At 39.5% G+C, this 18,553-nt stretch overlaps 2 protein-coding genes across 3 annotated transcripts in view; one reads left to right on the top strand and one right to left on the bottom strand.

Annotated features, from left to right (window-relative positions):
* emilin1b (elastin microfibril interfacer 1b) overlaps positions 1–18,553 on the bottom strand; it is a 115,396-nt gene that overhangs the window by 38,383 nt on the left and 58,460 nt on the right. The window lies entirely within an intron of this gene.
* LOC124474515 lies at positions 16,027–17,507 on the top strand. The gene is made up of 4 exons (XM_047030732.1): positions 16,027–16,140; positions 16,267–16,467; positions 16,591–16,780; positions 17,096–17,507. The coding sequence occupies exons 2-4, from the start codon at positions 16,363–16,365 to the stop codon at positions 17,401–17,403; spliced, it is 603 nt and encodes a 200-aa protein (XP_046886688.1). The 5' UTR covers positions 16,027–16,140; positions 16,267–16,362; the 3' UTR covers positions 17,404–17,507.

The raw sequence follows: 18,553 nt of genomic DNA, 5'->3' as shown, positions 1-18,553 counted from the left end.
ACCCTTTGAAACAAGGAACCCCCTTTGAAACAAGCTACTGTAACAACGTTGTCACTGGCAGTATTTCAGATGGAATTGCGATTCAAATAGTACCGTCTGCTAACTGAAAATAAGCCCCCCAAAACGTAAATAAGTTTGATATTAATTTAGGGGGACATGGCTAATTCAAAACCAGTTTGCTAGAGGCAAGCTAGCTGCCGTTGCTATCCACACTTCACTGATTGTTTGAAAGCGCCGGAAATTAGAATGTTTCTTTTGTAAGGGACAATGTATAGAACGCCGGTCATTATCAGGAAATTAAGCCCCGACAGGGCGAACAGCCCCCTTAAGGGGCTTATTTTCCCAATAATGACCGGCATTCTATACGTTATCACGCTTATTGCACGGCTACTTGCCAACAAAAATAACTTAACACAGTGTGTCTTTTTACAATGTATTTGTTACCATTTGTTTGTTGATCAGCAGAGAAATAGTTCGCCAAAGACGTTGAACTTCATAGACTTTGAACATTCTTTAGGCTTCAAATCAGCTGACGTCGCTAAGAAACAGAGTACGCTGGGGTTTAAAAGTTACCGGACTACTTGCGGAGTGCTACAAAAGACGTGAATCTGAGGCAAAAAGGCCACTTTCCTTGACAGCGGTCAAATGTGCATAGCAACGGTCAAATATGTGAAAATTGTTCACCGCAGAACGTTGGGAAGCCCCATTCAAGTGAATGGAGCATTCTACAGCATTAAAGAACAGCCGTGTAATAAGACATAATAAAGTTTAGCCACAGCTGTGGCATTGAAGACTGTACTATAGCCATGGGCGTCAGCAGCATTTTGAGAGTGGGGGGGACACATTATGCGGGGGGTCTGGGGGTTTCTCCCCTAGATTTTTTTAAAGATGCAATTTCCCGCATTCTGGTGCATTTACCACAACTATTTACCATAGTTGTTATACATATACTGAGGGGCTGGACATTAAACTATTTTGAAAACTAAACTTCCCAATAAGCAATGGGACATCTTCAACTACCTGTCACCTTTCAGCACTCACCTCGGCAACAGAGCTGTCTCCACTGCCCCTGCATGCTGCCCCTGCCTCTGACTCACTCTCTACCTCCTAAATCAGGAGACATGGAGATGCATTGAGCATTCTTTCATAATTGATAATAATAAGCTTAATGTAGATTTTTTAAATGAAGACTTCTGAGATGTAAATCATGTTATCAGCACATAAAATTCACAATTGGTATAGGTTTAGTAGCCTAATAATTATTTAGGCTACATAAAAAAATAGCGTTTCCCTAAAGCATGACTGGACTGTTCAGAAAACATCAAATCTGTGTTCAAACCTGTAGTCTGTTCCACAGATCACAACCTTAGGATGTAAGCTTTCAGAAAATACATGGTTTAGGTGGTTGAATCAGTTTCCCTAAATGGCACAGCCCAAAAAAGTATCAGCCTTAAGCCTACTCCATTTACCAATACCGAATTTATTATGCATGGGCAGCATACTAATATGGAGAGATGGACGTGTCTCTTGTCTCATTAGATAACATCCTGAGGGTATAAGCTTTCAGAGGATATATGGTTTTAATGGTTGAATCAGTTTTGCCTTCATGTTACAGACTAACATGTAGCAATAAAATTCTGCGAATTGCCAAAATTACAAGTTGATTAGCCTTATTACTGCAACTCGCTGCTCGCTGGTCTCCCAGCATGTGCAACCCGCCCTCTTCAGAGGATTCAGAACGCAGCGGCCCGCCTGGTCTACAATCTACCCAGACGCTCCCATGTTACCCCGCTCCTTATCTCTCTCCACTGGCTACCCATCAACGCCCGTATCAGATTCAAGACCCTGGTACTGACCTTCCGAGCAGTGAACGGGACTGCACCCGTCTACATCAAGTCTCTCCTGCAACCTTACACCCCCACCCCTCACCTTATGGGTCTTCCCTTTGGCACTTGTTTAGCTTTTCACAATGTATGCTTCATGTTTTGGCTACTTGCAATGTTTGGGACTATCTTGTTGTTATGATCAGTGACCTATGCTCTTTTGTAAGCTCTCTCTTGGAAGTCGCTTTGGATAAAAGCGTCTGCTAAATGAATAAATGTAAAATGTATTTAAATTGGAAGAAAATTCTGAAATAAAGGTTTTTTTCTTCTTTTTTTCAGTCGTTAGAAAAACTAGCATGTTAGCTAAGGTTAACTCCAGATTAGCTCATGGTTGTTATGGCAATAAAAAAAAACACCAGCAATTTTTTTGTAGCTACTTGGAAAAACCTCTTTCTGCCTGAAACAGACGCCTAGGTCTGAACACGGCCAAAAGCACAACATATTTCAGACCCAGATTTAGAAATCAACAAATGCTGTTCCACTTGCAATGGGTAAATAAAGTATGGTATTGCCTAGTGCTAGATGTAGGTAAAAAGCTTGCTTATCTAGCTAGCAATAATCATAATGTTTGCAGAAAGATCTTTGTGACTTAACTAATGCTATTATAGTCAAAGAATGTCTTATAAGGGTGCTTTGACCACTGAAGGGAAAACTGGGCAACTTTGACTTACTTTCCTCTTCCTCGAAAAAACCCTCCTTATGTCCATTTTGTCTGTGGAACAGTCATGTCTGAAGTGCTACTAGCTACAAGCACGATGTGTCGATCAAAGAGTATGGGAGTTGAATCTGCGTGCGTGATGCTGTTTTTCTAGAAAACGTGGAGTGGAAATCTATTGATATGAGTATTCTCCCTACTTATAAAGTGGAACGGATTTGATTGTGAAGCAATGGAAAGATTGCTGGACTAGTAGACCAGTCATGCACTAATATTTTGATCGCAAATGTGGGGGGGTCCAAACAACTTTTTTGGGGAGAAGTTACATTGCGGCGACGCCCATGACTGTAGCCTACTACTACACACTGCCAGTGGGCGAGCAGAGTCTGTGACTCTGAGGCTAACGTCAAAACAAGACGCGGTCTCACTCAAATTCCAAGTTTTACACAAATAAAAAAAATATGCTGACCCGCTGGCTGTCTTCACAATCGCCATATCTTTAAAACACTGCTCTCCATTTGGATGTAGAATTGACCCTGGTACGAAATTAAGAAAAGACTCATCAGACGCAGATCGACAACACTGTTGTCGACGAGTGTCAACACTCGTTGACAACACTGTTGTTGCTGCCGCAATCGTCAATGGAGGCTGACGGGGCTCTCACGTAGCAAACAAATATACGTTTTTACAGCAACCTACATTAAAATCTCACCAGCTGGATGTCTTCACAATAGTCACATCGTCATAACATTTCCCTCTTTCAGTTTTTTTTTGTGTTAAATTGAACTACAAAATTAGCTATGAAAATACTACTATCCCAGCTAACACATGACGTTGCGGCAACGTTGCCAGTAAGTGCTCAGTTGGTAACCCGCGACGTTACCTTCTGGCAACGTCGTGGCAACGTCATAGCAACGTTATAAAGGGAACGTTGCCAGTTGGTCCCATGGACAACGTTGCCGCAACGTCGTCCCTTGGTTGGCTGGTTACGTTATTTTTTGGTCCCCTGGACAACATTGCCGCGACGTTGTACCTTGGTCGGCTGGTTACGTTATTTTTGGTCCCGTGGACAACGTTGCCACGACCTTGTACTTTGGTCGGTTGGATACGTTATTTTTGGTCCCGTGGACAACGTTGCCGTGACGTTGTCGGCTGAATACATACATTTTGGTACCATGGGTTAAGTTGCCTTTAAGTCGCTCTTTGGTCACAGGACAACGGATCTCGAGTGCGATATAGTGGTTTATCCAGAGATGGAGAGATCACACTGGAAGGCTCTTAGTTCTTACACTTTTGTAATGTATAGTCTACATTAATTTCAATAACACACAATATTAAATGTTGCACCCAGCACGTATAAATGTAGACAATGCATGTAATTAATGTGCAGCTCAGCCCCAGCATGTCATTGGTCATACATTTTCTCATATGCAGAAACATAACTGTAGCAAATAAAAGACTGATTTTGGAATATAATTGAGTCTTTCATTCTACTATAGACATGTACAAAGCAATCAATGTGTGATGTGTAACATGGTTAGGCAAACATTCTTTGTATAGCACACCAAAGCTGTATGACACACAATGCAAATTTGTGCTCCAATAATTTTGTAATACAAAATTGTTAAATGTGACCAAAAGGTAAGCGACTCCTAAGAGTTTCATTTCCCGAGACAAGTCGTCACAGAATACTAAAATTCTTCCTTAGCAAACCTGCCCCTCAGTCTGCCCCTGAGCAATAACTTTGCGCATGCCCATTTCAACGCATGTTTCTAAACAGATTTTGTAGGGGCCCCACCGTCTTTCACGCATTGGATTTTACCTGGAAATAAGTTACTTCAAAGGTGAGTTTCTTTACAGAAATAGTTTTAAATATATAAACTTATTTTCAGAAATTGGATGGGGCATATAGATTTGAAATTGAGGCTAATTAGCCTGTTTATGTCCTATCAGATTCACATTGTTTACGTTAAGATTTCGCTAGCTAGCGTTAGGTTAAACCCACCAGAAAGTTATGTTGAAATACTGAAAATGCAAACATGTTATCAAAGTTTAGCGTCTCACAAATCACCCACAAAAGAATCAGTGAAAATTTACGTTCAGAACTGTTAGGAAACCTTGTCCCAAAATAGTGGATTTTGCCCAGAATTTTCAAAGACTCCGGAGCTAGCGCGTGGCTGATCACGTTCACAGTCGGTCATGGCATGCACAGCAATGGCGTCTGTAAAAGTATCATGTCACTAATTCTTCCAATTTGTGCATAACATCTGTTTTTAGATAAGTTTATTCGTTTTAACCTTTAGATGCGGGAGATATAAATATTTTCCAGTTATTTTTCCAAAACGGAAGCTATGTAGCTGTAATTAGCTTCCGTTACCTAGCAACCTAACATAATACTCGTACCAATGCTACTACTTGCTAGTGTTACTTGTTAGCCTACTAATTGTACATTTTTAAGCCATACTATAGCATTTGTCATATAGTTTTTGCCCATTGGAAAATAGTCGGTTGGAATGTTCACATGTACATGTGCGACGCTACACTGTGGGGCCCTGCTTTCGAACGATCACACATGTGCGATGCTACTCCTTTAATATCAATATACTAATACTGTGTATGTAGGCTAAACTGCATTCTACTTTCATTTCTGTACAGATTATCCTACCACCGTCACACGGCCTAGCACTGTGTCCCTAGGAAATGATGGTAAAGTAATGAATGACCGTTTATAACAGTGACAATAATTGTATGAGCCATGGCAAAGGTTATGTTTTTAAGCAAAAGCATGACTTCACATTTTTGAATCTCCAGATGCCATACTAGCCTGGTCCTAACCAGACCCTCATTTCATTTGTACAGAGGGTCTGGGATCGCTCCATTGACAAACCTTAACTTCCTTGAAGGCGGATCCTCATCCTCATCATACATTCAAGCAATTGCCACAGCCTAATATTTAGGTCAAAAGAAACGTTTTAAATTTCCGGCGCATTCAAACAATCCCCTCAGTGAAGTTTGGTAGCACAACGGGGTCAGCTTCTCCACGCAGGGCTCTAGACTGAGACCAAATGGTCGCATTTAGCATTGTTACTGACAATGATCACTTCCAGTAAACTTCTTTTGAATTAGTAATTTTCCCCTAAATAAATGTCATGCTTATTTACATTTTAGGGGGCATACATGACAACATTGTTAGAATAGCTTGTTTCAAACGGGGTTCATCTTGTTTCAAAGGGGGTTTTTAATGAATGCAATATGAGTATAGCCTGGTCCTAACAAGACTCTCGTATATTTAATTTGTAGAGAGAGTCTGGCCTTGCTCCATTGACAAGCGTTGACTTCCTTGTAGGCGGGTACTCTGTTGAAGTTTAAAACTATTTGATCTGCCTAGAGCCACTCTGATCTGCCATAACCAATCGCTAGCGTTCGCCTTGACCAATTCCTTCACCACTACTGTAACGGGGTTTCTGTGTTTCTGAAAACTGACTTCAAAGTCAAACTCCCAGACCTAGTACAGAAGCAAAATCCAAATGGAGCAGAAGTACGTAGGAGGGCAGAGCCAGGCTAATGCCATACCCCTAGGTGTCAACTCTGGTCTTGAGGAGGAGAACCCATTGGTGGCCCAGGAAAACAGCTAGTAGCCAGGCAAGTGCAAATATAAGACACGAAAAAAAATACTCAAAGCTTCTCAATAGCATTGCCAACTCATTGAAAGGCATACATAAGTTGTTCTGATTGTGGCGGGGGGATACATATTTGTCAAAACAACAAATGTTGTCATACTTACGCTTTTTATACAACCATTCAAGGCAACATTTGTTATTTACATATTGGTGCGCAATAAGTTCATGACTTCTAATTGCAGATGCTTTGATGAAGTGGAAGACGGGACTGGGAGCTGTGGAGCTCCTCATAGCGGAGACACTCAAACACGCCCCGGCAGCCCATTCAAAACAAGCCAGGTGAATGAATCACGATTGCAGCTTCCATATCCAACCTTTCACATGGCTATGTGAAAGGTTGGATATGTTTTTTTGATGTATATTATTATAGATGTGATGTTTTAATGACTTGTATAGCCCCTTTCGCACATGCAATTATGTAGATAGGACACTAACTTATTTTGTGCTTCATTGTCAGGGCCAACAGACAGGACCTGTAGCGGGGACTGGCAGAAGATTTAAATTCACTGTTTGTCACTTTGTTTGAAAAAAAATGACTGAATGTTACATGGAAATGTTGCCTTGTTTATGATTAGCTTGAGTTAGGCTATACACCACACAAACATAGTCCTCCTGAAGTTGGCTATATGTAGCCTATTATACTAGAACAAGTTGCATTTTGGGCAAATGAGGTCTGCATATAAACCGCCCCAATATAAGCAGTAGAATTGAGAATTATAAGTTACTTCATCAACGTTGCAGTTACAGACTGGCAACGTCACAAAACAACGTTGCTAGGAGGTCGCGGTTACAGACTAGCAACGTCGGAAAATAACATTGCCACAACGTCGCGGTTACGGACTGGCAACGTCACAAGATTACGTTGCGATTACCTTCTGGTGTCCCACAGATGCACGGTCCAACGTTACGGCAACGTATGTTTGGTCCTCGAGTGACATTGCGGCAACGTAAGGGCAACATAACTGTGTTAGCTGGGATGACGCTTTCTAGCATGGCTGCCGCCTAAAAGACTAGGGGGACTCACGGGCAACCCGCACACGCTCAATTTACAAATACTTTAACGACCTAAATCAAAACTCCGAGATGGCAGTTCCACTCGAAATCGCTTTCTCAACAAAGCCAAATGGTTGTTTTTTTGGGGGGGTGGTATTTTTTACTGGTAATCCAAGCTCCAATTTGCGTGCTAGAACGTCTCTATCACGTTGTTGCTAACGTGTGTTGACGTGGTGGCGTAGCTAGCACAAATTACCCTTCGTCGACTAAAGGCACTTTGTCGCCACACAAACGTTGTAACCTCCTAAACTGTGCAACGGAACGTAAATCCCAATACAAGCAACGCAATCGAGACCAAGACGAACATTTTGACACAGCCGTTGTCAGTGTTGTATGTCAAAAATGTATGCCAAACACGCAGAAGACATTCTTGAAAGTTGAACATGAATGTTAAATGTTGTGAAACATTATATTTAAGGGTAATTGACTCTGACCAAATCTGCTGATTCACTACTTGATTAGGAGGGGGGAGGGTATTGTACTTTACATTACAGTTAGTACCCCGCGCTATAAGTAGCCTAGGGAAAAACCAGCTGCACTGTGATGCAAATCAAATCACGCATGACGCGCCCACAACTCAACTGGAAGTTTAGGTAAAACATTTGAAATTATGAGTATTTAGTATTGCTGTCAAACGCCTAAAATATTTAATCACATTAATGTCATGGTTAACTCGCGATTAATCGCAATTAATCTCACATTTTTATCTATTCTAAAAGTCCCTTGATTTCTCTTTGTCCCATTATTTTAATGCTCTTATCAACATGGAAAAGTGGATTGGATGCTTAGTGCAAATGTTGTTGTTTTTTTTACAACATGGCAAATGCCTGCCGAGGGGGCGGAGAATTCGCATCAGCTGTGTGCTTGGCCATCAAGTGGTATTTCAGACTTGACCTGCTCTGATGATAGCTCAGTTCACAATGACAAAACACACAGATCACTTTGGTCTTGTCAATGGAACCATTTGGCAACTTTTTTTAAGTAAACTTTCCATTCAGTATCTTATTGGCATCCATTTTGGCATCTCGTGCTTGCCATCCACTCAAAACTTAACGTTAGCCTACTATTCTTTAGCCGGCTCGAAAGACCAAACAAGTGTGTGCAGCATGCTTGTTGTTTTGTTTCCGGTCTAGCTAGATCCGGTGCGGTGTTGTGGCTTTTCTAACGTCAGTAGTTGTTGCAACAGCATGTGAAAAAAACTGACACCGTTAAAATGGGTTTGCGTTAATGTCGTTTATAACGCGTTTAACTGACGGCACTAGTAGTTATTAACCCTAAATACTCAATAAATATATTGAGTGGCTTTTCCCCTTACCTTTTGTAATATGTAAGAACATTTAAATACGTTTTCAGTTTCTTGGACAATGCGGAACGCAGACCACAGCCCCTTTTGACTGGGCCGTGTCACATATTTTTCTTCTCCAATAACTCAATCAACATCTCTCTTTGACCTATGACACCATCCACTTCCTGTCTCTGTCCGGCCATGGGGCTTGCTTCCTGTTAGTGCTGCTTCCCCAAACATCTGCTCCAGAGACGACCAACCCTGAGGAGAGGAAGAGTTGAATCGCAGGAAAGTGCTTCCTGTCTCTCTGTCCATCTCTTCAATTATATTTTTCTCTGCCCTCTTTGATTCTTCTCTACAAGATGGTCAACTCTCTTTGTAAACTCAAAGTAAAATACACTTGAAATACCTTACACATTCAAGTGATTGATTTTAAGCCCTACTCGGGACTACAATTACACTAGGCAGTTATCTGGTGGGCAACTGTCTATGAAGAGAGGCACTTGAATGGTGCTCTAAATGTAAGTGTGTGGGGAAATACTGTACTTTATTTCTTAATATCATAGCATCTGATACATTTTTACAATTGTGGTGGGTACATGGATCATTAGCAGTCTGGGAGTAGTGTGTGACCTGTTGTATAATTTGGACATATTTGAACAAATCTGGTTGAGGATGTTTTAAGCTATTGAGCCCTTTCATGGAGATAACCCTAAATATAGCTGCAGGCAGTAATGGGGGGTTCTTCCTCAACATTGCTAGCTATTTAAAAATTGACATGATACAGACGTGTATTTCATACATGTAAGTAAGTAAGACTTTATTTATATAGCACATTTCATACAGGAATTGCAGCTCAAGGTACTTTACATAAAATCAACAAAAACAATAATACAAGTGATAAAAGTAATAGATCTTAAACATATAACAAACCAGACTAGGCGCACTCTATCTGCGGTCTCTCTAATCCGTCTTGGATCCGAGCTGCCTCGTGCAGTTTCCACACATATAACAACCCAGACAAGCCGCACTCTATCTGCGGTCTCTCGAATCCGTCTTGGATCCGAGCTGCCTCGTGCAGTTTCCAAACATATAACAAACCAGACAAGCCGCACTCTATCTGCGGTCTCTCGAAACCGTCTTGATCCGAGCTGCCACTAGTAGTTTCCACACATAAAACAACCCAGACAAGCCGCACTCTCTCTGCGGTCTCTCGAATCCGTCTTGGATCCGAGCTGCCACTTGCAGTTTCCACACACATAACAACCCAGACAAGCCGCACTCTATCTGCGGTCTCTCGAATATGTCTTAGACCCGAGCTGCCACTTGCAGTTTCCACACACATAACAACCCAGACAAGCCGCACTCTATCTGCGGTCTCTCGAATCCGTCTTGGATCCGAGCTGCCTCGTGCAGTTTCCAAACATATAACAACCCAGACAAGCCGCACTCTATCTGCGGTCTCTCGAATCCGTCTTAGATCCGAGCTGCCACTTGCAGTTTCCACACACATAACAACCCAGACAAGCCGCACTCTATCTGCGGTCTCTCGAATCCGTCTTAGATCCGAGCTGCCACTTGCAGTTTCCACACACATAACAAACCAGACAAGCCACATTCTATCTGCGGTCTCTCGAATCCGTCTTAGATCCGAGCTGCACTTGCAGTTTCCAACCATATAACAAAACACATGGACTCTTTGTGGTTTCTCAATTAAAATAAAATAATAAAATAAAGTAAAATTATAATAATAATTATAAAAACTACAGAATAACAAAATACAATACATTGATAAAATGTAACACATAAGCAATAGCGCAAGTCAAACACAAGCCGCAATCTTTGCGGGAATACAAAGCAAATCTATAAAAACAATAATATAACTACTACCAGTTGTAAGGCCCTTCTGAGATAAAAATTAGTTAAATGCTTTGGTAAAAAGGTAGGTTTTAAGCTGTCTTAAAAAAATGTCTAGCGTATTTGCTTCTCTGATATTTATGGGTAATTTGTTCCATAGTTTTGGGCGTAATTGGCGAAGGCAGCATCACCAATCTTCTTATGGCTGCTTCCGGCGACCTCTAATAGGCCTGCATTTGATGATCGCAGTGTTCTAGTTGGTGTGTAGTTTATAAGAGAGTTAGCAATGTAGCTAGGTCCTTGTCCGTGTAGAGCTTTGTATGTGAGGAATAGGACCTTAAAGTCAATTCTGAAGGTAACAGGGAGCCAGTGTAAAGTAGCTAGGACAGGACTAATGTGTTTCTCCTTTTAGTTTTGGTTAATAATCTAGCTGCAGAATTTTGAATGAGCCGTAGTCTTTCAGTGTTTTTTTTGGGAAGACCAGCGAAAAGTGCAATACAGTAGTCCAGCCGGCTGGATATAAAAGCATGAATTAACTTTTCTGCATCATTTTGGTTTATGAATGGTCAAACCTTTGCTATATTCCTCAGGTGAAAGAAAGCAGTTTTGGTCACTTTATTAATGTGGGAGTTGAAATTCAAATCTGAGTCCAGGATTACACCGAGACTTGTCACCTCTGGTTTAAGCCAGGGGGTTAAACTTCCTAGATTCTTAGTAAGCATCACTCTTTTGGATTTGGGGCCACATAGTAGGACTTCAGTTTTGTCTATATACAGTTGCGTGTCGTCCGCATAGCTATGGAAATTCATTTTATGTTCTCTGATTATGTCACCGAGTGGTAACATATAAAGAGAAAAAGTAATGGACCTAGGCAGCTTCCTTGAGCAACCCCGTAGCAGGTCTATGTTTCTTAGACCTATGGTCTCCTCCATAGGTCCACGACTGCGAGACTTCCAGAATGTTCCAAAGAATTTAGTTGGACTGAAACTATCTTTTCCAGTACTTTACTAATAAATGGAAGGTTTGATATTAGTCTGTAATTTGCAAGTAGACTGTTATCCAATTTGGGTTTCTTTAATAGGGGCTTTACAACAGCTGTTTTGAAGGCATCTGGGAAGACGTCAGTTCTAAGGGATGTGTTTATAATATCTAGCACCGGTTCTGAGACACTTTAAAACACTCGCTTAAAGAATGTTGTGGGTATAGGATCAATATCTGAGGTTGTGGAGTTAGATTCACTGACAATTTTTGAAAGTTCACTAAGTGTGATACAGGTAAATGTGCTCATGGTTATGTTGCAGAATCTACTGATGTCAGTTTCGACCCCACTATTACTAGTACTAGCTCTGATCAAAGTTATTTTGTTCTTGAAGAACAAAGCAAGCTCTTCACATTTAACTGCTGAGGATGGCGGGGACAGTGTTTAGCAGCTGGTCAATGGTGGAGAAAAGAACTCTGTACACAACATTTCAAGACAATTGGAGCAATGGCAGATTTTAAGTCATTTTTTGACATTCTTAACAAATTGTCACTGTAGAAAAAAATCCATGCTGCCGACATTATGGGTTCCTGAGACTTTTTTGTTGTCCATGAACAATAAGGCATTCATACCAACTTTCAGACATCCTGGACTGAAGGGGTCAAAATGCCAACCTTTTGAAACTGACTTTGAAGGTGTTCTGTAAGGCCACCTGTGCTCTGGTCAGGCCCATTATCATGCAGAGATACATTCTTTAAAAGTTTTGACTCAGGACTGGGAATGACATCACTTCTGAGTTCAGGGTTGCCAGGTCCGGCAAACATTTCCAACCCAACGAGTGCTCAAAACCAGCCCAAAATGCCTGAAAACTAGCCCAATATTTATTGGATGTACAATGGAGGAGTTACCACATGTATCCAATAGATATCTCCATACTTAAAGTGACTGGTGAATTAATATTTTCCTTTTTTTCTGCTATTCTCACATATCATTTGTTCATTACAACAAATTATTTAATAATGCCGCTTACTATCACCATCGAACAGAAACACAGAGCAACAATTACTTTAAGAAAGTGAGGAGACACATTACGAAAGTATTTGTAGGTGATGAACTCTTACTGCTGACTCTCCCCACATACTTTCCCCATCCGTGCTGTTTCCGTCTATCCCAGCGCACGTCACCCCAAGGCAGAAATGCGGCGGCCCCATGAGGTTTATAAGTGCCCTAAAACCTGCCACCCCCAAACCAATACATCTTCACCTGCGACACTATTTGCTAATTCTCTGAATTGGCTAGAAAACCGCAGATATGGCAATTCTGCCGTTAAATAATCAGAGGACAACGATCAACAACCAAAAAATTAAAGATTGCGAGCATAAAAATAAAACTTAGTGCAGTATTAGCCAACTGCAAAAGACCAACCGTCATTTATAATAACTGTAGCTGACAAAAGTCTGTTGACAAGCGTAGTCGGTTTCCTATAGGCGTTTCCCACCAGCCTTTCTTCTTTCTGGTAATTATGCCTTTTGAAGGTTATTGGACACTGAAATGTGTTTTCGGTTTGTGATAAGCACATAAAAATAATACTTGTTCATTCAAGTAATAATAAAGAACATGTCCTACATTCATTAGTAATATATATTTTTTATATATATTCATAAATATACAGGTATCGGCAAGTACCAGAAAAAAAATATAGGTACTCGGTCCTTAAAGAATTGTATCAGAATCAGAATCAGAAAGGGATTTATTCGCCATGAAAGTTTGCACAGACAAGGAATTAGCTTTGGCAGGAAGGTGCATACAATAAACATATAGGAATCTTAAATTTAAATATGTGGTCTAATTATACTAAGGATACTTAACTAGCAGTGGAATAAAATAAAAATAACATATAAAATAATTAATTGCCATAAAATAAAATAAGTTGCCAATCTACAATATAAAATACAATATAAAATACAAATACTACAGGAATTGAAATATCGTGGCATCCCTAGTTTAATGTATGCACCTTCCTGCCAAAGCAAATTCCTTGTCTGTGCAATTTTTCATGGCAATTAAAACCATTCTGATTCTGATACATCCAACAAATTATACCCCTGAACTTTTAAAAGAAATCTATTGGCCGACTACAATTGTAAATATCTTATGGCTTCTTCTCCAATTGGGCCTTGATACAATGCCATCTAATATTTTCTGCCCATTCTGCAAATTTTTCCCAGTTCCTCTATTCTGCGTACTACATATGTTTTCCAACACCAGTTACAAACAACCCTGGTTTATAATGTTTTTTTTTCATGTTTTATAAGGTTTTTCATGTTTTATAAAGGATTAACCAACTATTAGTTAACACTTTGTAAATGCCAAAAAGTGTTTTCTTATTATAAAGTGTTACCAACTTTCAAAGATATCAGTATACTTTTTTCTAGCACATATTGCATATAATAGTTTGTTGAAGTTGAAATTATTACATTTAACTGTCTAAGTTATCTATTTACAGTTTTTTACAATCGCTATGACAGTTTTTTCAATACCTTAAACAAGTTTTCTAAACTCTTAACGCACCAACACACCTACCACACACAATTGGCAAAACAGTTAATTTACTGAGAGAAATATGCAATTTAGCTGCCATTTAAAGTATTGCCCTAACTCTGGCACTTCTCTGAGCGCCACCACACATTCTAACTCCTCTCCCTTGCCCTCATCCCACTCCTCTCCCTTGTCCTTGTCTTCCTCTACTTCGTGCAGGTATTACTGTATTCTTACTTTCTTCGTGTTGCTCTATATTGTTTTCTTTCCACACAAGATGAACACAAATAGCTCCACTTTGCAGTATAGATACCATATAGTCATGCGATTGAAAGAACCTCAACACCATAGTGTTTCCTAGTTGGGAATCAACTGTAATTTATAGTATTTGCATAACTTCAACCAGCTTTTTCTCAGTAGCAATGGAATAAAATACAGGGGATATATTTGTGTTTCAATTCACAATATGAACAGCTGTTCACTTTGACTTTAGCCAATAAATTAGGTTTTGAACATAGTGTTATCTGTTCTGACATACAGTGTTAAAGCATTGGTAAATTGGTCCGTAAAAATCTATTGTTTTGGTCTTGGTTGAGCTTGTGTGTAAAAGAAGTTCAAGCATTTAAAATGTGTTTTTACTCTATGCATTTTGTGTCAAAGCAACAGGAAATGTGTTAATTGTATAGCCAACACAGGCGGATGTTGTGCTAACTGTGTCAAGAGTTTAGGAAACTTGTTAAAGGTTTTGAAAAAAGTGTCATAGCGATTGTAAAAAACTGTAAATTGGCATGGTTTGTACAAGTGTTAATTGAACATTTCATTAACAATTTTGCATAGCTTGCAGAGGTGGATAAAGTAAAGAACTACATTACTTGAGTCTAAGAATGGATACTCAGGGTCAATTATTACTTCCATCTGCAGTTTTGGGATGGTCTTAACAAATTTCCCTTATCTCAACATTTGTTAGGGTTACAAGGTCTGCTGAAGTCTTGACCATAGAAGAAATAAACGGAACTCAAAAAGCACATGCCGAGAGGGTGGTCAGCCCATTGTCAAGACCTATCTACATAAGCCGGGCAAATGTTTGGACGACTGCCTTTCGGCAGTTTAAGAGAAATAGTTTTTCCGAGAGCTGTGGTACGCTCTTTGTCACTTTTGCCAGTGATGAAACTGATGCAGAGGAAGATAATGCTGACCTAGGGGGGCCACAGCGAGAATTATTTTGCCTTCTTGTGAAGGCCATCTTCCAAGCTAGTGGAGCATTTGAAGGTAAAATGTCAATGCATTAGTAGGAAATTGTCTTGATACATATTCTATCATTACATTACATTTACATTACATTTAGTCATTTAGCAGACGCTCTTATCCAGAGCGACTTACAGTAAGTACAGGGACATTCCCCCTGAGGCAAGTAGGGTGAAGTGCCTTGCCCAAGGACACAACGTCATTTGCCACGGCCGGGAATCAGTCTGGCAACCTCCAGATTACTAGTCCGATTCCCTAACCGCTTAGCCATTTGACTCATTAGCTATATTAAAATGGTATTCCACCACAAATCATTCCACAATTTGCATGCAATGTAGCAACTCATTGATAAAAACATCACTCAGTATCTAGTTGGCAGGAGGGGGGGGAGCGTTTTACTAAGATGTAGACTCATCAGCCAGATAAGTCATTGGTTATTTTTTGCATTTATTTGATTTCTTAAAGCAGTCAAAGGAAATATTGTTCATGTTCATTCATTTCCATTTAGCACTGCATGTGGGTCATAAACTCATGCAGGTGAGAATTCCTGGTTGGGTTAACTGGTTATTATTTGTTAAATAATAGTTTTCTCTTCATTTTACTAGTTCAAAATTGATTCGTTATCAAAAAAAAATCTTAAAATTGTCTGCATGGGAGCTTTAAACAGTCTTTAGGCTGTTTTTACTTTGGCATCTAAGAATGGTATAGAATAAACCATGCAGTTATTTGTTTTCTGTTTCTCAGAGTCCCCAAATGGGTTTGTTCCTAGACCGAACATATCTCATGTGCAAAATGGAGTGCAGAGAACCATTGGAAAGATGATATCTACTCTAATCCAAGGTGGTGAACCACCGGCTTTCCTTGCACCCCATGTCATGGACTATATTGTGACAGGAGATGTCTTTCAAGTACATGTCACACCTGATGCCATAGCTAACACTGAATTAAGGGATTCTCTGAAAAAGGTATTAGTAGTATGAGACTAACCATGCTTTATAGTGCGATTTAGATGGTATACAGATTTCAGTCATTTCTGTTTGGTGTCCTGGGTTTGTTGTCACATGAAAAAGTTAAATTGGTTTAATCTTCAGGTCAATCAATCTAGCACAAACGATGCATTGGAGTAAGCTGTGAACGGCTGTGACTCATGGAGGTTTGATGTTGAGGGTGTTCCAAATCCAGTCAACATGGACACAAAACATGCCTTTGTTAACAATGCAACATTGTACCATGTCCTCTTGCAACGACAAAGCTGCCTTAATCAACTCATTGATGGCCTGTCCTACTACGAAGTAAGTTAACAAAGTTACAGTATTTTACAACTAGTATACTGCAAGTTTGATGTTAATGCCATTAGAGCCACTTCTGGTTGCTTGCCAAAGTGATACTAATACTATGTATTTTTTCTCCTAAAGGTACTGCCACTTTTGAGGGAAAATCCTAGCATGCAGATTATTCTTGACATGCCTGCAGAAAAAAAATATATCACTGCAGAAGTTGTAGCTAGCCTTTTGAAACCAAGCTGCTCTGTTTTAGGTAGTAACAGAAGGCCAAGAGAAGAGTCGATGGTGGTGAAATTCAGAGAATTTCTCCAGTGTGTGCAGAGTAAGTGGGCACAAGTATTTGTGTATTGTATATTTCAGGGCATCAAATAGCTCCGTGGTTAGTTCCTGGTTTGATTCCGGCTGGCAAAATGTCATTGTATTCTCAGGCAAGGCATTTGAAACTAAGTTTCCCCTGGGGGATTGTCCTTGCACATAATATACTTGATGTTAGTCTATACTTAATGTAGGTCACTCTGGATAAGAGTGGCTGCTAAATGATTATACTGTAAATGTATTTTTGCAGAGAGCGTGAATGAATACATTTTAAGATATTTAAAGTTGTAGTAATCCAATTCTCAAATCCTTTTTTTTTAAGATAAAGAGCTTCATGAAAGACTGGAGGCTAGGACACTGACAGAGGAAGAGAGGGTATTCGTGCAAAATTTGGACTCTAGTCACATACTGACATTTGCAACAGGGAGCAGTAAAGTTCCAACAGTTGGATTTCAGCTAAATCCTAAAATATCCTTTGTGCATGATGAAACCAAGAACTATCCTATTGCTTGCACCTGTTCGAATGAACTTCAGATCTTTGTCAATGCAAAAAACATGGCTGATAATGATGAGTTTGATTACTGCTTTGTGGTGGCTCTCATGAATGGAGCTGTGTTCAGCATCATATAATCAAACGGCACACAAACTTTCTCTTTACCATTTATGAACAGGTTTGCTTTTGAACTATTTTGTTTCTGTAACAACTCTTACTTGTACAACTTACTCAACTCATACAACTGGCCCCCTTTTTTTTTTCTTTTTTTTTATCAATCAGGGGACATAATCACCAAGGACCAATCCCATTCTTTGAGTTCATGCTAGGTGTGATCAATATCTATTACCTTATTGTATGTATTACTTTTTGAACAAATAATTTTTCTAAAATGTTGCCAGTGCAAATTCATAACCTTATGGCATAACTCTTGACAGTGATCCAATTCATGTTCTCATGTAGTGTTAGTGTAATGCTGCCCAACGGCTCAAGATTACTTTTCAACAGATCCTGCTGGTGTATCTTGACAAAACGTGTAAATCTACAGCAAGAACATAATTTAAATTAACTTCTTTCCAGATTAACAATATGTAAAACTGATGTTGATGCATTCATTTTATGTACAATTTGTGAATTCAAAGTTTTTTTTAATAACCCTTGTCTTTGCGTGTTTGTTTGTAAAAGACAATAAATAAAACAGCAAATGTTACATATGCATTCTTGTGTGCCTATTCTCCCTAATCATGTAACATGGAAGTGTTTCCACTGTACTCACACATTTACATGAAACAGACCTCAAAACATAGTTAGATATCCTTATCTATCCTCAGTACACCACAAATAAAATTGGCTGGTTAGTGAAGGAAAATAATTCATGAAAAACGTAATAATTTAATAATTTCAAAAGTGAATTTTTTTTGTTGTAGTTTTAATCACAAGTGCCTTTCAACTGATTTTAAGTATTCAATGATGCTGATGTTTTTAATAGTACTATTTGAAAATACAAATTGTTTTATCAATTCTAGACAGGCCTCATTTCCAGCAGTTGTTTTGCCAACACCTTATCATTGAATAATTTACATCAAATACCATTGCATCAAACCCAGCTTTAAAAATGCTTTCATTTTACACAGAGTAACTTTGGTAAAGTACAGGGATAATCCCCCTACAGCAACTTACAGCAAAGTGCTTTGCATAAGGACAGCATGTGGCACAGCTGTGAATCAAAAAGAGAACATTCCGAATATAAACTGAAAGCTTTGGTTTCTTTAAATGCAGCTCCATTGC

This window comes from Hypomesus transpacificus, chromosome 12 (genome assembly GCF_021917145.1).
Source record: "Hypomesus transpacificus isolate Combined female chromosome 12, fHypTra1, whole genome shotgun sequence".
In the NCBI taxonomy this organism is placed as follows: Eukaryota; Metazoa; Chordata; class Actinopteri; order Osmeriformes; family Osmeridae; genus Hypomesus; species Hypomesus transpacificus.
This window is presented reverse-complemented; position numbering and strand designations above follow the sequence as displayed.

Excerpts from the sequence above, each read along its gene's own strand:
- LOC124474515 (XM_047030732.1), top strand. The coding sequence starts at position 16,363 with ATGGACACAAAACATGCCTTTGTTAACAATGCAACATTGTACCATGTC. Across the intron at positions 16,468-16,590 it reads ATGGCCTGTCCTACTACGAA|GTACTGCCACTTTTGAGGGA; the intron begins GTAAGTTAACAA and ends TTTCTCCTAAAG. Across the intron at positions 16,781-17,095 it reads ATTTCTCCAGTGTGTGCAGA|ATAAAGAGCTTCATGAAAGA; the intron begins GTAAGTGGGCAC and ends TTTTTTTTTAAG.